We start from the raw sequence: 20260 nt of genomic DNA, 5'->3' as shown, positions 1-20260 counted from the left end.
GTACACAAATGTAAGAAGAGTCATAAGCCTTTATATATGTATATACAGATATATGCTTATATCATACATACATCACATAGCGCATAACAGATGCCGCATTTTATATAACCTAGACTACAATGAAGAAATACTGAAGAATAGTAAATTTCGTTAATAATATTATCAAGAGTAAATATTAATATTTATTTTTTGTCTTGGTTATGTTTTTATATTCCATTTTTCTTTTGTAACTCTGCTACTATTTATTTCCCTTAACTAAAATAAGGGAGCTTTATTTGTTCTTTTATTTATTGTAGTATTATGAAAAAAAAAAGCTTTTATATCTTAGCTTTTGTCGTTTGAATTATGTATGTCTCCAAAGAAAAGAAAAAAAAAGTATATAACATGAAAATACATAAATGTTTTTTGTGTAACTATTTACTCAAAATACTCAGAAGGAAAAGGAAAAAAAAGAAATGTAAATTGAATATTAAGACTCATATAGAAACGGCAAGAGACAAATATATTATTGAAAAAGAGGACAATTTAAATAGTACAAAAAATGAAAAGTGTTTGAGTGATATAAATTATGGTTTATATGTAACAGATAATACAAATAATGTGCAAAGCAATGAGAAAGGGAGGATGGTTAGAGACACTTCCACTGCTATAGTTTGTATTGATATTGAGAATATTTATTATGCCAATGCTGGTAGTAATAGTAGTAGTAATAACAATAGTAACGGCAATTGTAACAGCAATTGTAACAGCAACTGTAACAGCAATTGTAACAGCAATTGTAACAGCAATTGTAACAGCAATTGTAACAGCAATTGTAACAGCAATTGTAACAGCAATTGTAACAGCAATTGTAACAGCAATTGTAACAGCAATTGTAACAGCAATTGTAACAGCAATTGTAACAGCAATTGTAACAGCAATTGTAACAGCAATTGTAACAGCAATTGTAACAGCAATTGTAACAGCAATAGTAATAATAATAATAGCACCGCGACAACCATAACATCAAACCGAGATAACAATAATGGTAGAAATGCGAGCGTTACGGGGGTTGGTAATTTTTTCTATAGCAATAATCAAATGGAGAGGGGTGATAATCAGTACTCATGTATGCTACTGCAAGTGCGTGATAAAAATGAAAATTCAGCATATTCTGGAAAAAAGTCATTAATAAGAAATATGAACTTAAAGATGAATTATTCTTTGGACAGGTATTATTTTAAACTTATAACATATTACAGAATTCAAAAAGTAAAAAAATATATTGTAAGATTGTTATATGTTATTCATTCATATTTGTCGTTAAAAAAGTACACCACTGCTATTAACTTATTACAATATATCAATAATTTGGAAGATGAGAATGTGATTCATGAAAATTGTAGATTAAAAAGAAAAAAGAAGAAAAAGAAAAAAAAGAAAAAGAAAAAGGAAAAAGGAAAAAAAAAAAAAATGTATGCTCCTTTTTAAATGTATCTTGTAATTTTACATCTATATGGAATAAATTATATATTTTATTTTTTCTCAAAATATATAAGAAAGAAATTGAAAAAAAATATTTTTACAACAATCCCATTCTTGAAATTCGGAAAAATAGATCTATTTATTTATATAAAGAATTAGTGAGGAAGTGCATAAGAGTTATAAACTTTCTGGAAATCAAGCGAATTAAACATAATAGACTGGAAAAAGAAACAAAAACATTTGGATTGCAGAACTATGGTGATATTACCAAATTTATGAAAAGGAGAATTTTAAAAATAAAGTATTTAAAGAGTGTAATTTCCTTGTACAATAAATTTTTAAAATATATTGATAATACCTTATTTTGTAATATATACAAAATAATTAGATGTTATAATTTTGGAAAATACAGCATAGATACTAATAAAATTAAATATAAGCATTATCATAAGAATAAGAACCCTTGTATTACTTATATATCGGATAAACTATCAAATAAGGCTACAGCTAGAAATATAAAAGACGGGATCCGTATCAATGCAAAATATATGAGGAACATTATGCTTTTTAATAAAAGTAATAAAAAATATATTAATGATGGCAAAATTCAAATGTACGTTAGGGGAAAAAATAGTTTGAACACGAAAGTGTATAAGAATTATAACTTAGGTCATTCTTGTTTATCAGTAGAAAATGGTGCGAGTGCATCTACTATTAGAAATAGTGAAATAGAGAATAAAGGGGATATTACTAATAATGTGTTAAATTTAAATAATGATAATAGTAATAGGAGCGCTGAATGTTTGTCTATAAAGGTCAAAAAGGAAATTAAAACTATTGAGACTAAAAAAATAAAAGTGCAAGGAAGGACGATGAACCAAAGAAAACATTCAAGCAGTAGAAGTGAGTATTATTACTTAATAAAAGGGAAAAACGATATGACCCAACGTAAGGTAAAACGAATGGAATGTGGAATAAGAAGAGTTACAGGAAGAAGCAATATGCATGTTAAAAAGCGTTATGACAAATATAACAATCATATAAAGGAGAGAAAAAAAAGGAAAAATATATATAAAAATAAATCTTTCAAGAAAATCGACAAAAAGTATATTATTACAAAAATTAAGGTGCACACCGAACGAATAAGAAACGGGTGCGCTGTATATAATGCATCAGTTGTTAACAAGGTACACAATGAATGTTTTGAGAAGAAACTATATGAACATAGTAATGTGGAAAAGGAAATAATTGTTAATACACTAAAGGAAGGTGAAGAACATTCAGCTTTGTGCATTCATTTTGAAAATGCAGTTGCCATTTTAGAAGATAAAGAAAAAATAAATGGGAAAGCAGATAATGCAGAAATTTATGAAAAGGACGAAAAAGATAATATCAGCAGTACAAATAACGAAAAATACAATAACTCTAGTGAAAACAACGAAAATTTTTATATCTTGAACGAAAATGAAGAACACACTGATCAATTTAATGTTAATAATTCAAAGCAATACGAGTGCGATAATTTGTGTCATAACGAGTTAGTTGGAAGTGGAAATGAGAAAAGATTTGTAGAATGCTTAAAAAATTGTGAACATATAAAAAATAATTTTAAAATGGTGAATTTGTTAAAAGACAATTGCTCAAATTTTGTTTATAAATGTTATGATTTAAATAATAAAAGAAATGTTGCTATTAAGAGTGTAAATAAGGAAAAGCAGTTATCAATAATGAGTTATAATACGTACATAAATATATATAAAATTGTACAAAAGATAAACAATGAGAATGTAATAAAAATATATGATGTATTAGAAAATCAATCTCATTTTTTTATTGTAATGGAACTATGTGAAGGTACAGATTTAGTAGAATATGTATCGAAGGAAAATATATCTTTTGAGAAAGCAAAAAATATTATCTGTCAGTTGTTAAATGGGATTAATGCACTACATGCACACTCAATTATTCATCGAGATGTTAAATTAGACAATTTAATGTTTAAAGATAAAAAATTTGAGAAACTTGTTATAATTGATTTTGACATGAGTATTTATATTTATGGTAATGATGAGATTCCCATGTGGAGGGATACTTTCTCTTATGCAGGGGTAACAAAAGACGATTTTTACAAAAATAATATTGAGGTTAAAAGGGTTCCGGTCAATAAATTAGAGGAAAATACCGTTCACACAGATGAAATTTATACGGATGGTGTTAGGGGAAAAGACGTTCAAGCGAGATACGATCAAGAGAGAGATGCTCAAGCGATAGACGTTCAAATGAAAGACGGAAAAACGGGTGTGCTTCATATGAATGATGTTATGGCAAAAGAGATGGGCAGGAGCGAGTATAAGACAAATCATTACAACGCGAAAGTGCCCGGAAATATTCTGTATAAGAATCCGTTTCCAACAAATAATTTCGACTTGAATAATGCATACACAAGTAAAATTCTAGGGAATACTGAAGAAAGAAATAATATCATGATGTACCCCCCTTATTCAGAGAATTACAAAAAGATAAATAAAAACAATAATAAAACTACTTCTCTTAATTACAATAGTATAAATGAAATGGAAAATGGGTTATTATCTTCATGTACAGGAAATACTGAAAAAACATTTATTAATGAAGGAGAGAAGGTTATTTACAATGATTTAATTATAGGAACAAAAGAATATATGTCTCCTTACTGCTTAAAAGGTATATATAGTATAAAAACAGATATATATAGTATAGGTGTAACTATCTTCTTAATTATTTTTAAAAATTTCCCATATATATTTGAAGATAAGGCTACAAATAAATGGCAAAAGGAAGTAATTAATAAAAATAAAGAAATCGTCATACCATTTTCTTTTTTATTTCATAATATTACGTGTTCATATTATATAAAATTAATGGATTTACATTTAATTAATAATAATATATATTTCTGCAAAAATAGTTACCTACTAGACAACAATTTAAAAGAAATTGAAAAAATACAAAATATAAAAATTGACTTTAATCAAATCAAAATAAATCCTAGAAATATTTATTTAATAGAAATTTTGAAAAAAGCATTATCACTAGATATAGAAGATCAATATAGTTGTGTTTCAGAGATTCTGGAAAACAAGTTTTTTAGTTGAACAAGCTTTTTCATGTGTTGTTCATATATAAAACGTTCTTAGCTATCCCTATTTTCTAGTAAATTAGCAGGTGAGTGAAAACGTGCATAAGGGTGTACGTGCATAGGTGTAAACAGGGGTTTAAGTTTGTATGCGCGCATACACATGTGTGCATGTATATACACGATCATATATATAAATAAATAAATGTGTATATATATATATATATATATATGTACATATATGTACATATATGTATCCATTTTTTCGCATGTTTACACATAGTTATTCCCAATTTTTTAAGAATGTTTCTTGTTTTTTTAAGTGTTTAAATTCAAAAGTTTTATCCATTTTTCCTTTTCCTTTTTCCTGTTTATTCAACAAATGCAAATTAATGGTTTAAGCACGTTCGATTTTTTTTTGTTAATACTTATTAAGCTCCTTTTTTTTTTTTTTAGTATCTTATGTTTTTGTAATTTTCTTTCATTAAAATTAATTTTACAAAACTTTTGTAAACATATTTAATTTAAAAGAACTGTTTTATTTTATCTGTAAATATTTGCTAATTAAGGTTCCTATGTTTAAAAAAAAAAAAAACTTCACGTGAAGTTCCCATTTCGCGTGCGCACATATATATATATATATATATATATAATGTGTACGTATAAATATATATATATAATAAGCATGAATATACCTGATACTACAATGTAAGACTTTTTTTCATCTTTTTACTCACTTTTTAAATTACTTTATTGTGCGTTGCGATAAAAATAGAGATAATGAAAGATTTCCGTTATTACGCGATAAACAACACATAAATGTTTTCACAAAAAAAAAAAAAAAAAATTGACTATAAAAAAGGTGAGCTAAAAAAATAATAAAATAAAATAATAAAATAAAATAATAATAAAAAATAATTATAAAAAATAAATATAAAAAATAAATATAAAAAAAAATATGGAAATAAAACATACAAAAAAAAAAAAAAGTTATCTAAAAGCTGAAATTAAATCATCGTCTTCATCACTAACATAAACAATATTGTTTTTTGCATTACCAGAGTGATCCTTTTCATTCACATCATTTATGTCATTCATATTATTTATGTCATTCATATTATTTATGTCATTCATATTATTTATGTCATTCACATCATATAATTCATTCATATTATTTTTGCCATTCACATGATTTATATCACTAAAATTATTGATGTCATTCATATTATTCATATCACTGATATGATTTACATCATTCATATCGTTAATTTGAAAAGAATTAACCTTATCGACGCGCGAACTGTTGTGCACCTCGTGGGGTGTGGAGTAGTTATTGTTAATCTCATGTGAATCAGTTCCATAAGACATATATGCATTAAGATCCTTTTCATATATGTAGTTTTTATGAATATTGTTACTACAATTATTTATATACACGTTGTTAGATCTATCTTGCGTATAATTCGGTTCATAGCCTTGATTTACATTTTCGGTCGATATATTATTATCCTTCATATTTTTATCTGATATACTTTCACAAAAAATATTTCGGCTGGAATCATAACCGCAATATGGGATATCAGGAGAATTCATCCTTTTATCAAAATCGAGATCTACACTGTACTCATAATTACTAGCTTGTCTTTTCTCATTTTTATTCGAAATAACACAAACGTCTAAATTACTCGTATGTGAGGAAAATTCATGAGGTTCATTCGTTATTACACTTTTATCATAAAAAATATTACTCCTTGAAGATTTGGTACTGGTTACAATTGTTGACTCATTGTAATTAAGAAAATTTTTTTTATATTTCGTGGTATCACAAAATTTATAATTATGTTTTTTATTGGATTCTTCTAATAAATTATCTATGGACATGGATTCACTTTGTACACTACCTTTGCATTCCTGATCGCTGTTGTCACTTTCGTTAAAATTGAAAGTATTTCCATCTGCCATATTATAACTACATTCCCCATCTTTCTTTTTCCCATTCTTCACTTTATAATTATTTTTAATTTTCCATATTTTAAAACTGTCTAAATCATTTTTCCATATCTTTAAATTTCCTCCATTTCCACCTGACAGTAAAAAACCTGAACTGTTCAGAAATTTTAAATAGTGAACTCCATTTGTATGACCATGAAAGGATGAGATAATTAAACCATTTATTATTGACCAAATAACAATAGCATCTTCGTATCCTGCATATAGAATTTTTTTATCCTTATCAACACTCATAGACAACACTGCATTGTCGTAAAATAACGGGGGAACATATTGTGCTGACATATTATTGTCAATAATTAATTTTATTACATTCTCTTGGTTTTCTTTATTCAAGCTTCTTGAGGAAGGCGTATCAGTTCGATCGGTCAACTTGTTAAACATGTTTCGCTTTACTTTATTGTTGTACGTGTCCAATGGATATTCATCTGAATGATCATAAATTGGATAATTATTAAAATTACTACTACTATTTTTGTTATCACATCTGTTCAATGAAACGTTACTTATGTTGGTGGACATAGAATTTTGTATATTATTATTCTTTGCGCTTTTTGCATCATTACTGTAACGATAATTATAGCATGCAATAATATTGTCATATCCAATGAATAAATATTTATCTGTATTAGTAAAGCAACTAATTATTTCCCCATTTTTTAGTTCCTTAGTATCTAAATAAATAGGAGGGTTAGTAGTCATGTTATACACAAAAAATAAGGAACAACTTGTACCAATAACAATATTGTTATATTCTAATAAATGACAAGTAGTAATTTTATCATTATCTAATCTTTTGTTACATCTTCCTCCACTTAAAATTTTATAATCCTCTAAATTTATTAACCTAAATGCATTATCATATCCGCATGTACAAAAAACTTTATCATTTATTAACATCATCTTTAGTATAGTATCATTATGACAGAAGATATATTTTATATAAGTTAATGTTAATAAATGTGTATCTATTTTGTATATATGTATTTTCCCATCATCTCCTGAAATAATAGCTTCATTTTTATTTTCTGAGCATATAATGTTCCTCGCTTTGTAAACTGTTTGTTCTCTATATGTTTCAATAAAAGTAGAGGTAAGATCATTATTATAAGAAAATATTTTAATCTCTCCAACCATATCAGGTTCAATTATAGACCATAATTTTCCTAATTTACTTAGATTACTTTTGTCTTCATACACGCAAATCATAAAATTATGTTCTTCATTAATATATAAATCACTTAACGAAAATCTTTGTGAACCTATACTATTTAACAATTTCGTTCTTACTATTTCCACTGATAAATTAATCTTGTCATAAAACAAAATAAAATTCAAAAATAGTGCACAACATCTAATGTCCGGTCTAACAAATAAATTCTGTATATAAGAATGCAAAACTCTTTTTCTATAGTTTATATACTCGTCATTTTTATAAGACATCAATTTTCTTTTTGGTAAATTTGGTAATGCTGAAAATCCAAAATGTAATAATTCGCAATGTAATTCTTCAAATTCGCTATACCTTCTACTTATTTCATATTTCAGGTCTTTGTATTCAACTAAAATAATGTAATATACTTTTTCATCTTTCACTTCTACTCTTTGTATGCCAATATTAAATTGTTCTAAGTCCATTATGTGGGCACAGGGAATATTGTACAATTTGCTGCTGCGTTGTGGCCGCTGTGTTGTTGCTATTGTATTGCTGCTACTGCGCTTTTACTAATTTATTTTGATTTCCACTTTCAGCGCTTCGTAATAATTAAAACAAAAATAATGACGTTAATGATCTGAAAATTCTTTTTATGGTAACCTTTTAAAAAATAAATTGTACATTAGGCTTGTTTACAAATCCAAAAAAAAAAAAAAAAAAAAAAAAAAATGGGAATAACTGTAGCTCAAAATGCTTTACAAGGAACATAAGGAAGAAGTAAAAGATATGTAACAAAAGGAAGAAAACAGGATATATATATATATAAATATATATATAATTACGAAAGAAGAGATTATATATAACTAATGGGAGAAAAAGAAGATATTCAACAATACATAGAAAAATTACAATAATTATCAGCTTTACAAATGAAAAACAATTACAGAAAAAAAAAGTGTAACTCTTATTAAAAGTATATTGCAGCAGGAATAATACATTGTCAAATAATTTAGTTCATTTTCAGAGCTTGAATTAAAAATTATATACACATTTTAACGTGTTAGATTAAAAGAAATAAAAATGTACATATATATTTAACATATGTAACGACTAAGTTTTACTGTATCACACAAAAAAAAAGATGATAAAAAAAATTAAATTTCAATGAAGTAGGAAATTTTTTTTTTGTTTTTTATTGCTTTTATTTAACAATACATAATTATTTAAACCTCTTAAGTTATTATAACAAATAAACAAGCAAAAAAAAAAATATAATATAAAAAAAAAAAAATATATATATTACCTCAGTAGGTTTACATAGTATATATGGTCGGGCATATAATTTAAATTTGATCAGTATGCCAATTCAGAATATTACGCAAAAAAACAAAAAAAATAAAAAAGGAATGCGGACAAAATATATTAATAAGAATTGGTTAAAACTATTTGTATAAATATGAAAATGTTTTATTATTTTTCTTTTTCTTTTTTTTTTAAAATAATATATATACAGGTTTAATATATGTACACCGAACATGTAGAAATTTGTATACTTCGTTGATAAAAGATAAATGTTATTGTGTGCAAACATTTTTATGAAATTGATATTTTTTTTCTCTTAGAAATATATTAAACGTGTACCCAAAACAGGCACATTTCATGTGCATATTTGTGTATTACCTATTTTATAAGTACATAAATTTAAAACTAACTGAAAAGAAGAATCGCAGTTTTTTTTGTTCTTTTTTTATTTTTTAGTACCAAATAATGTTATATTTTTTATGCTGATACTGAGGCTTAACAAATAACATACAAAAAAGAGGGCTGTTGATGAACATCAAATTTATTGTAATATTTTTTAATAGACAAATAAAATATTGTTTATAAGTTTTAATTTTATTTCCCTATAATATGTAATACTTTATTACGGAATGAAAATAAAGTATTAGTTACTCATGTAAAGTATGAGGGAAAATAAAAAAAAATAAAATATTTTTATATTAATATACACAACGCAAGCAAAAGTTTCATTGATATGACAAAAAGTGTAGCAAGGAAAATTTTGTGTACAATGAAACATTTTTCTATATTTAAAAAAAAAAATAGGTAAAATTATATAACTATTTCAATGTTACACGTTAAAAGGATAAAATTAAACTCAAGATTAATCCTTTAATCATTCACTCATATATTATTGTTATAAAAATGTATAAAAGGGGTGCATATATATACATATATAATTTTACCAGTATGGTTAAACTTTCGAAGTCGTCTTCACGCATTGTTCGATTTTTATTTTTTAATTTCTATCAATATGCTCTACCACTATTCTTATTACACTATTATGTTTTATATAATGATATTCCATATCATGTAATGCATTACTACTAACATTTTTTTTTTTTTTTTCTCACCTCTTAATTTTTGCTCATCATTTATGCAATCTTTTTTACATATTTATATACACCTATCCTCCCTCATTTTTTTTTATTTCTTTTTTTGTTATTTTTCTTATTTTTGGTTTTTTCATTGTTGAACGTAAATGTATTTTGTTTTTGAAGCTTTTTGATTTTTCCCTCTTTCAAGGAATTTGCTTCGTTAATATTTCCTTCGATATTTATTTCTCTGTCTATTTCGGTGTCTATAAGATCTATCGTATTTTCCTGCATTATGCGACTATTTTCTTCATTATTTGAGGATTCATTTAATAAGGTTAAATTATCAAGGGAAATTTTAGGCATCGGAATATTATTTTGGGTTTGTTTGTTATTTAATGTTGTTGCTTTTCTACATCCACCCATATTTGTATATCTTAATAATGATATTTTTGGGTCATCTAACTTTTCATTATTTTTACTCAATTCACTAGGACCTTCATCACCCTGGAATGTTTTTTTTTCTTCTAAATATTCACTTCCTTTATCTATAGGATATATAGAAAAACTTGATAAATCAGCTCTACTGTTATCAGTTACACTATGAAACTCTTCTTCATCTGTTCCTTTGTTAGAATAAATTTCATTATTTAAATTATTCATTCTACTTATTACATCTTCTGAAAAAACGTCTTCTTTAAAATGATTATTTATTATATTTGTTTTAACCACTTCCGTACTATTAATACCTACATCCGATAAATGTTCATCACTACTGTTAATATTATAAATTTCTTTATTTTTCTCAGTTACGAGGTGGGATGCTTTTCCCATGTGGTCTTTGAAAACGCTATTATGTTCTTCCTTATTTTTATTATCACACTTGTTAGCACTTTCTTCATTTGCTATCTTTTCAGTTTTATCTATTTTTTCCTTATGCTTTTCATTTGTTTCTAACGCTCCTTTTTCCTTGTCAGCAAGATCTACGGTTTCCTCCTTATTTGTTTTTCCCTCGTCTTTGCTTTCTTGTGATAGCTTGATAACCTGTTTTATTTTGTGTTTGTCACCATGTGCTTCCTCACTTCCTTTTAATTCCCTTTTTTTTACCTCTTCACTACCTTTTACTTCCTCACTACCTTTTACTTCCTCACTACCTTTTACTTCCTCACTACCTTTTACTTCCTCACTACCTTTTATTTCCTCACTACCTTTTATTTCCTCACTACCTTTTACTTCCTCACTACCTTTTATTTCCTCACTACCTTTTACTTCCTCACTACCTTTTATTTCCTCACTACCTTTTACTTCCTCACTACCTTTTACTTCCTCACTACCTTTTATTTCCTCACTACCTTTTACTTCCTCACTACCTTTTATTTCCTCACTACCTTTTACTTCCTCACTACCTTTTACTTCCTCACTACCTTTTATTTCCTCACTACCTTTTATTTCCTCACTACCTTTTATTTCCTCACTACCTTTTACTTCCTCACTACCTTTTATTTCCTCACTACCTTTTACTTCCTCACTACCTTTTATTTCCTCACTACCTTTTATTTCCTCACTACCTTTTACTTCCTCACTACCTTTTATTTCCTCACTACCTTTTATTTCCTCACTACCTTTTACTTCCTCACTACCTTTTATTTCCTCACTACCTTTTATTTCCTCACTACCTTTTATTTCCTCACTACCTTTTACTTCCTCACTACCTTTTATTTCCTCACTACCTTTTATTTCCTCACTACCTTTTATTTCCTCACTACCTTTTACTTCCTCACTACTTTTTCTTTGTTCACTTTTTTTTTTCCTTTCACCTTCTACTTCCTTGCTATCTTTTACTTCACTTTTTTTAGTCTGTTCAATTTTTTTTACTTCCTCAGTAGGAACCTGTACTTCCTCCTCCTCTTTCCCCATGGAACTAATTACATTTTTGTCATCATTTTGTATGCCACCACTCTTTCCTTTTACACTTTTTTTTTGTTGACTATTTTTAAATTTTATAAAGTTGACTAAGTCGGTAAAAGGGTTTTTTTCATTATGATAATGCAGATTACTGGAGGGGGCAGGTAAAAACTCGACATCTTTACTAGGGGCGTGCTCACTTACTAAGTCCTTTTTGCTTATATCTTTGAATTTATTACTAGACATTATATTTTCACTCATATTTTTAATATCATTAGAATTAATATCAGAGATAGGATTGTTTGTGGATATAGTTTTTTTTTTAACTTCTGTAAAAGATTTTTTTTTTTCTCTATAATTTTTAATATTATTACTGTCTAATAATATATCCAAGTTATTTTCTTTAACATGTATTGCTTTACCATAATTGTTGTCATTTTGCACTCGATCAGCAACAAAACTATTTACACTATGACTCAAATGGAAATATAAATTATTGTATGTATCATTGTTAATGGAATTTGTTGTAATATCGTTCTCCATTTGAGTAGTTATTTTTGAACTAATCTCAATATCTTTTTTTTGGTTAAAATTTGAGTTATCAGTTAAATGGTTAAGTGTACCTCTTTTCAAGGTTAAACCATCAAAATTTTTTTTTTTGTCAGAGTCGTAGGGTTCATTAGGTTTTACACTGTCCTTAACCATTTCACTAGATGATATATCACCGCGTTCAAATATAACAAAATATTCTGTTGCTTTTTTTTTATTTTCTACGTTCTTATTTTCCTCAACGATTTTTAATTTCTCATTTTCATTAATATTAGTATCACAAAGGTTTGTTGCTGATAAACTGTTCGACAAAAGAAGTTTTTCATTTTTTTCTGGACTTGTTGTTTTGCTATTTTCTTTTGTACTACTTTTCATTTTATCATTTATAATATAATAATTATCCTTTAAATTATGTACTTTTTGTAATTTTGAAAAATTTTCTACCATATATTCAAAATCCTTTTTACTATTAACATCACCATTTAAATAAGATTTATCATTTTTTTTATCAGGTGATGGTAAATTCTCTTTTTTTTGCAGGTTCATAGAAGAATTAAAATTTAATCTTTCATTCACAATTTTGTTGTTTTTTTTTTTTAAAATTTCTTGTTCATTAGTATGTTCCATTTTTACAGAATTGCTATTAAGAGATTTGTCTCTTTTTAGATTTTCAAAAAAGGACTTTCTTTGTTGGAATATGGAATTTGAGTTAGATTCTGGGAATCCTTCGGAGTTATTCCCCCCACCATTGCTACTGTCATTGTTGTTATCAAATTTACTGTTGTTACTATCATTGTTATTACTATCAATAATAACATCCATATTTGTATCATTCATGGTACTGTTTAAACTGCCGACAACATTCATATAATCCATTGGACTTGAAGATTCGTTTATGACATTTGTACCTTTTATGTTTGCACGAGAACTACTTAATAGATTGGTGCCATCATTTATCACATCACCTATTTTAACTGTTATTCCTCCTGTATTATTATTACAGTTGTTGCTATAAACGGCATTAGTGTTATCACTTGTACTAACTAAACTTCTAGGACCTATTGCATCATTGTGATTTATATCCTTGTCTAAACGACCATTATATAAAAGCTCTCCATCAGTTTTGGATTCCATTTTTAAATTATTTTCATAATTTCTATATCCTTCCTTTTCAGTATTTTTTACATCTAAGAGCATGATATTGTTATAGTTGCTTATATTTTTCAAGAAACTGCTTAAGCCTTTTTCATTAGGTTTTTCTGCTTTACTATTTTTACTTTCCTCATTTTCATAACTCTTCGTGTGAATAAAATCCATGATCCCTTGGTAATTTTTCGCTTCATCTTGCACGATATTTTGGTTAAGTTCTTCTATTTTTTTTATCTTTATATTATCCCTATAAGTGTACTTGTCAAATTGATTTATTTTAGAATTGTCATCAATATCACATATTTTAACAGTGTCTAAATTGGGGGGAATACTACTTTTAACACTATTTACGTCAGATGTATCATTTATTTCTAAATTCGTTATTTTTATTTTTTTCTCCATAATTTTTGCATTAGTTGTTTTGTCTTCTTCTTTCCTCTCTTTTGTATCTTCCTTTTGATCTTGTTCTATATTTATATAAGAAGGATTACCATTATTAGAATTAATGGAGTATGAAAATAAATTTTGCTTTATTTCTTTTTCTTTTTTATATTTTATATAATAATCATCAATTGGTATATGTTCAATACTGTTTATATTAACAGACTGCTTCAATATTTCTATATCCTTTTTTTCTAATTTTACCCATTCCTTTTGATACGTTGATGAATCGTTTCTTTTAATTAAATCTTTACTTTCCTTTGTATTAATTACAGTATCACTTCCGTTAAACCTTTGATTAGATTCGCATATCTTAGCTTCCCCTTTTGCATCAATATTGCAGCTTTTTTTGTTTTTATCATCATATTTTTTTTCATCCTTATTATTTTTTGAGCCGAGAATTTGGGGTTCCAAGGAACCTTCGGCTTTTTTGTATTGCTCATTGTTTTGTTCATTCATCGTTTCCTTATTCCGTTCATTCATCGTTTCCTTATTCCGTTCATTCATCGTTTCTTTATTCTGTTCATTTATCGTTTCCTTATTCCGTTCATTCATCATTTCTTTATTCTGTTCATTCATCGTTTCCTTATTCTGTTCATTCATCGTTTCCTTATTCTGTTCATTCATCGTTTCCTTATTCTGTTCATTCATCGTTTCCTTATTCTGTTCATTCATCGTTTCTTTATTCTGTTCATTCATCGTTTCCTTATTCCGTTCATTCATCGTTTCCTTATTCTGTTCATTCATCGTTTCTTTATTCTGTTCATTTATCGTTTCCTTATTCTGTTCATTCATCGTTTCCTTATTCCGTTCATTCATCGTTTCCTTATTCTGTTCATTCATTGCTTCCTTGTGTTGTTCATTTTTCATTTCCGTTTGATGTTCAATCTTCATCATGTTCTGTTCATTCTTCGTCTCTTTTTTTTGTTTATTATTTATGTCCTTTTGCAATTCATTTTTCATTTCCTTGTTCTGTTCGTTCTTCGTCTGCTTATGCTGTTCAATATTCATGTCCTTGTTCTGTTCAGAGTTCACCTCCTTTTTCTGTTCATTCTTTGTGTCCTTCTGTACAATCTTCATGTCCTCATTCTGTTCATTTTTCATATCCTCTTGCTGTACAATCTTCATCTCCTTGTTCTGTTCATACTTTGTCTCTTTCTGTTCATTTTTCATATCCTCTTGCTGTTCATACTTCATCTCCTTGTTCTGTTCATACTTTGTCTCTTTCTGTTCATTTTTCATATCCTCTTGCTGTTCATACTTCATCTCCTTGTTCTGTTCATACTTTGTCTCTTTCTGTTCATTTTTCATATCCTCTTGCTGTACAATCTTCATCTCCTTGTTCTGTTCATACTTTGTCTCTTTCTGTTCATTTTTCATATCCTCTTGCTGTACAATCTTCATCTCCTTGTTCTGTTCATACTTTGTCTCTTTCTGTTCATTTTTCATATCCTCTTGCTGTACAATCTTCATCTCCTTGTTCTGTTCATACTTTGTCTCTTTCTGTTCATTTTTTATATCCTCTTGCTGTACAATCTTCATCTCCTTGTTCTGTTCAAATCTTATCTCCTTCTGCTGCTCTTTTTTCTTTTCCTTGTAATAATCAATTTTCATCACATCCTGTTGTTCATTTTGCATTTCCTTTTGCTCTTTATTTTCCATCTTATTTTTTTCATTCTTCCTATCCTTGTGATATTCATTTTTCATTTCCTTTTGTTGTTCATTCTTCGTCTCCTTCTGTTCATGCTTCATCTCCTTATTCTGATCATTCTTGATCTCTCTGTACTGCTTACTCATTGTTTCCTTGTTCTGTTCATTCTGTCTCTCCTTCTGTTGCTGATTCTTCATCCCCTTGCATTGTACCTTGCTTTCTTTTGTTCCATAATAAAGTACACTTTCGGGCACTTTTATATCCTCAAAACCACTTACATTTTTTGGATCATTACCAGCTCCTTTTGCTCCTTCTCTATCTTCTTTTCTTGGAATGTTGATTGTAGGTGTCTGCTGATTTACAAAATTTATTTCTTTCACTACGTGGGGGATTTCAAAATGTTTATATTCTCTAACTGTTGATCTTTTCTGGTCCATTCTAAGTGTCACATTTTTTCTGTATTCCTTCTTATCAACTAAATTATCACAAATTAAGTTATTACTACCGATATGACCAATATTTTTAAGTATTTCCAGAGAATTGTTTTCATCATATTCTTTACATCCTTCAGAGTTAATCCTTGTTTTGGACTCCTTTTTTTCATACTTCTCTTCCATGAAATTATTAGTAAGGTTAACACTGTATTGATTATCTATGCCTATAATTCGTTCATTACCTTTTTCTTTATTTGAATTTTGCGAATAGCTTACAGTTTTTTTTTTGTTTTTATCTAAAATAAAATTATTTATTTGTTCTTCCACCTTTAATGGGTAAGAAGTAATACAGTTTTTTAGTTTTGAAATCTTTTCATTGTCTTTTTGTTTAAATTCTTCATTTATTTTGGTACTGTTATTCGACAGTAGAAGTATGGTGTTCAATTTTTTTATTTCTCCACCCTCTCTTTGTACGATATTTCTATTCGTATAACTTGATTTTTTCTTAGTTTCATACTGGTTCTTCATCTGTTTTGTAATATTATGTTTATAATAATCATCACTTAGAGTATTTTTATTCTCTTTCAGCAGTTGTTGCTTTGTGGGTTCCTGGATTTCCAAATTGGGTTCTATATTTTGTTTTATTTCTTTTTTGTTTCTTCTTCCTATAAAATTTTCAATAATGCGATTTTCTTCCTCATTAGTTACTACAAGGATTGTGTCTTTTTTCTTTAAATGTGGAGTAACATCATTTTGTGTGTCTTCACTTACTTGAGATACCATTTTCGTTACAGATATATTTGAATTTGCACATAACGAACTGTTCGAATGTTCCTGAGTATGTAAAGAGTATTTACTTGGTGTTAAATAATTCTTGTTATTATTTACATCTGACGAAAGTGTGTCACTTTTGTGTCCTTTTTCATTTTTTGCCAAATAATTGGAAGAATAAATATCAGCGCTTTTATTATTATCGACATTTTCGTACTTATCATCGTTTTCGTACTTATCATCGTTTTCGTATTTATCATCGTTTTCGTACTTATCATCGTTTTCGTACTTATCATCGTTTTCGTACTTATCAACATTTTTGTTCTTATCCATGTTTTTATTCTTATCAATACTTTTTTCTCGTTTGTTGGATTCCTTTTTTCTATTTGCACATTCTGAGTTATTTCTGCTTCCATCACTGGTTTGTACATTTATCCTATTTTGATTGTTTATATTTTCATTCTTCTTACTTTCCTTTTGTATAATGTTACTTGTTGATGAATTACTGTTGCATGGTTGATATTCTTCTTTTTTCTTATTTTTATTACTTTTATCTTTTACTTTACTAAGTTCATTTTTTTTTGTATATTTTTTAATTCCTGCATGAACAAAGCTTAAATCTTCGCTTAATCCATTATAAGATATACAATTGCTTTGTGAGAAGTCTCTGTATTGATTTTTCCCCACATAAATTGTTTTATTTTTTTCAATATCCCTATCTTTAAAATATAAGGAGAAATCGTTCTTCTCATAATAACTATTATTATGATCATTGTTATTATGATGATTATTTTTATGATTACTGCTATTACGAAGCTTGTTACGATGATGTTTGTTATGACGATACTTGTTATGATGATACTTGCTACTATAATTTTGATTACTCCAGTTATTATTCAAATCATCGTCATCACTTGAATAATCCGTTTTTTTTTCTATGCATATGTATTTTTTATTTTTGTAATGAGTTAAATAATATTTATAGCTCCTATCATATGTGTTTAGTTGGTTTTTTTCTAAATCTATTTGTAGGGACAACAGTTTTTCTTCTTTTACTTTGTCATTTTTTCCATCAATAATAATTTTTAGCTCTTGTAACCTCCTCTCTATATACCCTCTTTTTCTTCTTTTTAAACATATATATATTATAGCAACAAGTAATTCTAATACAAACAGAGGAAAAACAGTATACAACACTGACGAAAGAAATACTTCTTTAAAAGCATTGGATATATAATCTACATGTATAATTTCATAATACGACAATAATATAGATGTTAATATAGAAAAATGCACGAGTATATATAAGAGCAACGTCTTAAATGTGTTTACTATAAGTGCGTAAAAAGACACTACTACTGATATAAAAAAAATAAAAAATAGAGGTATATGATTATACAGAAATAACAATATACAAAATACAGTTTTTATTCCAAGTACAAATACTAAAAACGTAAAGTTTATTCTGCTCCAATCCGTTTGTTTTGAAAACAAAAACCTGGTGTTTTCTATTGCTTCTTCATTTTTCGGCATTTTTCCGTAACGTATGGATTAATTCTTACTGTCAAAATTTTGGTTGATTGGGAGAAATACAGTTAGTGAGAAAAAGAGAATGAAATATAAGATAACGCACAAATTGGTGAGCAAAAATAACGCACAAATTGGTGAGAAAAAATAACGCACAAATTGGTGAGCAAAAATAACGCACAAATTGGTAAGCAAAAATAACGCACAAATTGGTAAGCAAAAATAACGCACAAATTGGTGAGAAAAAATAACGCACAAATTGGTGAGAAAAAATAATGCACAAATTGGTAAGCAAAAATAACGCACAAAATAAAGGACAAACGAAAGGGGGAAAATTATATGCTTGCAAACAGGAATATCTTACATTCGCGCGGTATAATTATAAAATTAAAAAGTCACACACATGCAGACATACACAGATGGGGATGAGTAAATGGAGAAAAAAAAGGAGAGAGAAGGCATACAAAATACGATACATTAAGATAACAATATTGTGAAATAGAATAAATATGCAACAATATTCTCAGAAATATGCTCTAATTATAAACATGAATACGTAATAATAATAGAATATAATAGCATTACACCACGAAAACAAAATGAAAAAAAAAAAAATTTTACATTATATATTAAGAGAAACATTATGGTTGTAACACATTTCGTTTCTAGACAAAATTACATGAACTTTTAAAAAATGAAAAAATTCATTTTAAAAGATATGTAAAAGGGCTATTTTAACTTTTTTCTTTTTTTTCAAAGAATTATTAAAACTTAAAAAAAAAAAAAAATGTTAAATTTTTGTTACGCTTCAGCATTTGAATATATGTAACATATATGTATGAACACGGGCATTTGCTGATATTCTTGATAAACTATACACGTGCTGACATATATACATACACACATATATATAAACATACAATATATGACAAGTTCTCAATGTATGCACCTCAGCTGGGTAAAAATTTCATTAGCACATAAACATACATATATGTATGCAAATGTACAATAATTGTTACAGTTTAATTAAAATGAACTGATTGTTTTCCATTAAACTAAAAAAAAAAAAAATGTACATCCCACAAAGTCTTATAAAAGGCTTATTATTAAATAAGTTTCTCTTTTGAACAAAATTTTTATTTTTTCTCATATATTTTTTCTTTTATGCACATGCATATTTCCCTCATTTTTCATAAATAAGTAATAAATATATTTAATATATGTATGTCATATATATAAATATATATTTGTTATACATATAAATATGCATCTTTTATTTATATAGTACATATATATATATATTCATATATAAAAGGAATATTTTTCTTTTCGTTATTAGGTTACATAAATATGCATTTATGTATTCTAGCAAATTTTTTACGTATGAACAGCAAAAAATAGAGTTATATTTTTACTTTTTTTAATAGTTCATACTTTAGCATGGGCGAGATTTAACAATAAAATAAATAAATATATAAATATGCAAATAAATAAACGATATGAATAAGCGAAAAATAAACAGAAAAAATTGCTTAAGAATATAGCGTAATTTTATGCAAAAAAAAATAATTTTACTGAAAAATAAAATTTCAAGACCAATACAAAATAGCTAAGGTAAATTCTAAATCTAAAATGAACAAATCTTTCTAATGTGTTTTTGCTCCTTTTTTTTTTTTTTTTTTTTGTGTGTGTTGTATTAACATTAAAAATTAA

General features: G+C 26.9%; 2 protein-coding genes and 1 pseudogene across 3 annotated transcripts; 1 reads left to right on the top strand and 2 right to left on the bottom strand.

Annotated features, from left to right (window-relative positions):
* Positions 1-384: 384 nt before the first annotated feature.
* Positions 385-4598, top strand: MKS88_000427 (annotated as a pseudogene). Its single transcript has 2 exons — positions 385-1381; positions 1543-4595. Coding segments are annotated over exons 1-2 (4050 nt in total).
* A 971-nt stretch (positions 4599-5569) lies between these two features.
* MKS88_000426 (phosphoinositide-binding protein) lies at positions 5570-8227 on the bottom strand (the record flags this gene model as incomplete). The annotated part of the gene is made up of 1 exon (XM_067215295.1): positions 5570-8227. The coding sequence occupies one exon, from the start codon at positions 8225-8227 to the stop codon at positions 5570-5572; it is 2658 nt and encodes an 885-aa protein (XP_067075666.1).
* A 1995-nt stretch (positions 8228-10222) lies between these two features.
* MKS88_000425 (uncharacterized protein) lies at positions 10223-18553 on the bottom strand (the record flags this gene model as incomplete). The annotated part of the gene is made up of 1 exon (XM_067215284.1): positions 10223-18553. The coding sequence occupies one exon, from the start codon at positions 18551-18553 to the stop codon at positions 10223-10225; it is 8331 nt and encodes a 2776-aa protein (XP_067075665.1).
* Positions 18554-20260: the final 1707 nt, after the last annotated feature.

Source organism: Plasmodium brasilianum, chromosome 1 (assembly GCF_023973825.1).
Source record: "Plasmodium brasilianum strain Bolivian I chromosome 1, whole genome shotgun sequence".
Lineage (NCBI taxonomy): Eukaryota > Apicomplexa > Aconoidasida > Haemosporida > Plasmodiidae > Plasmodium > Plasmodium brasilianum.
This window is presented reverse-complemented; position numbering and strand designations above follow the sequence as displayed.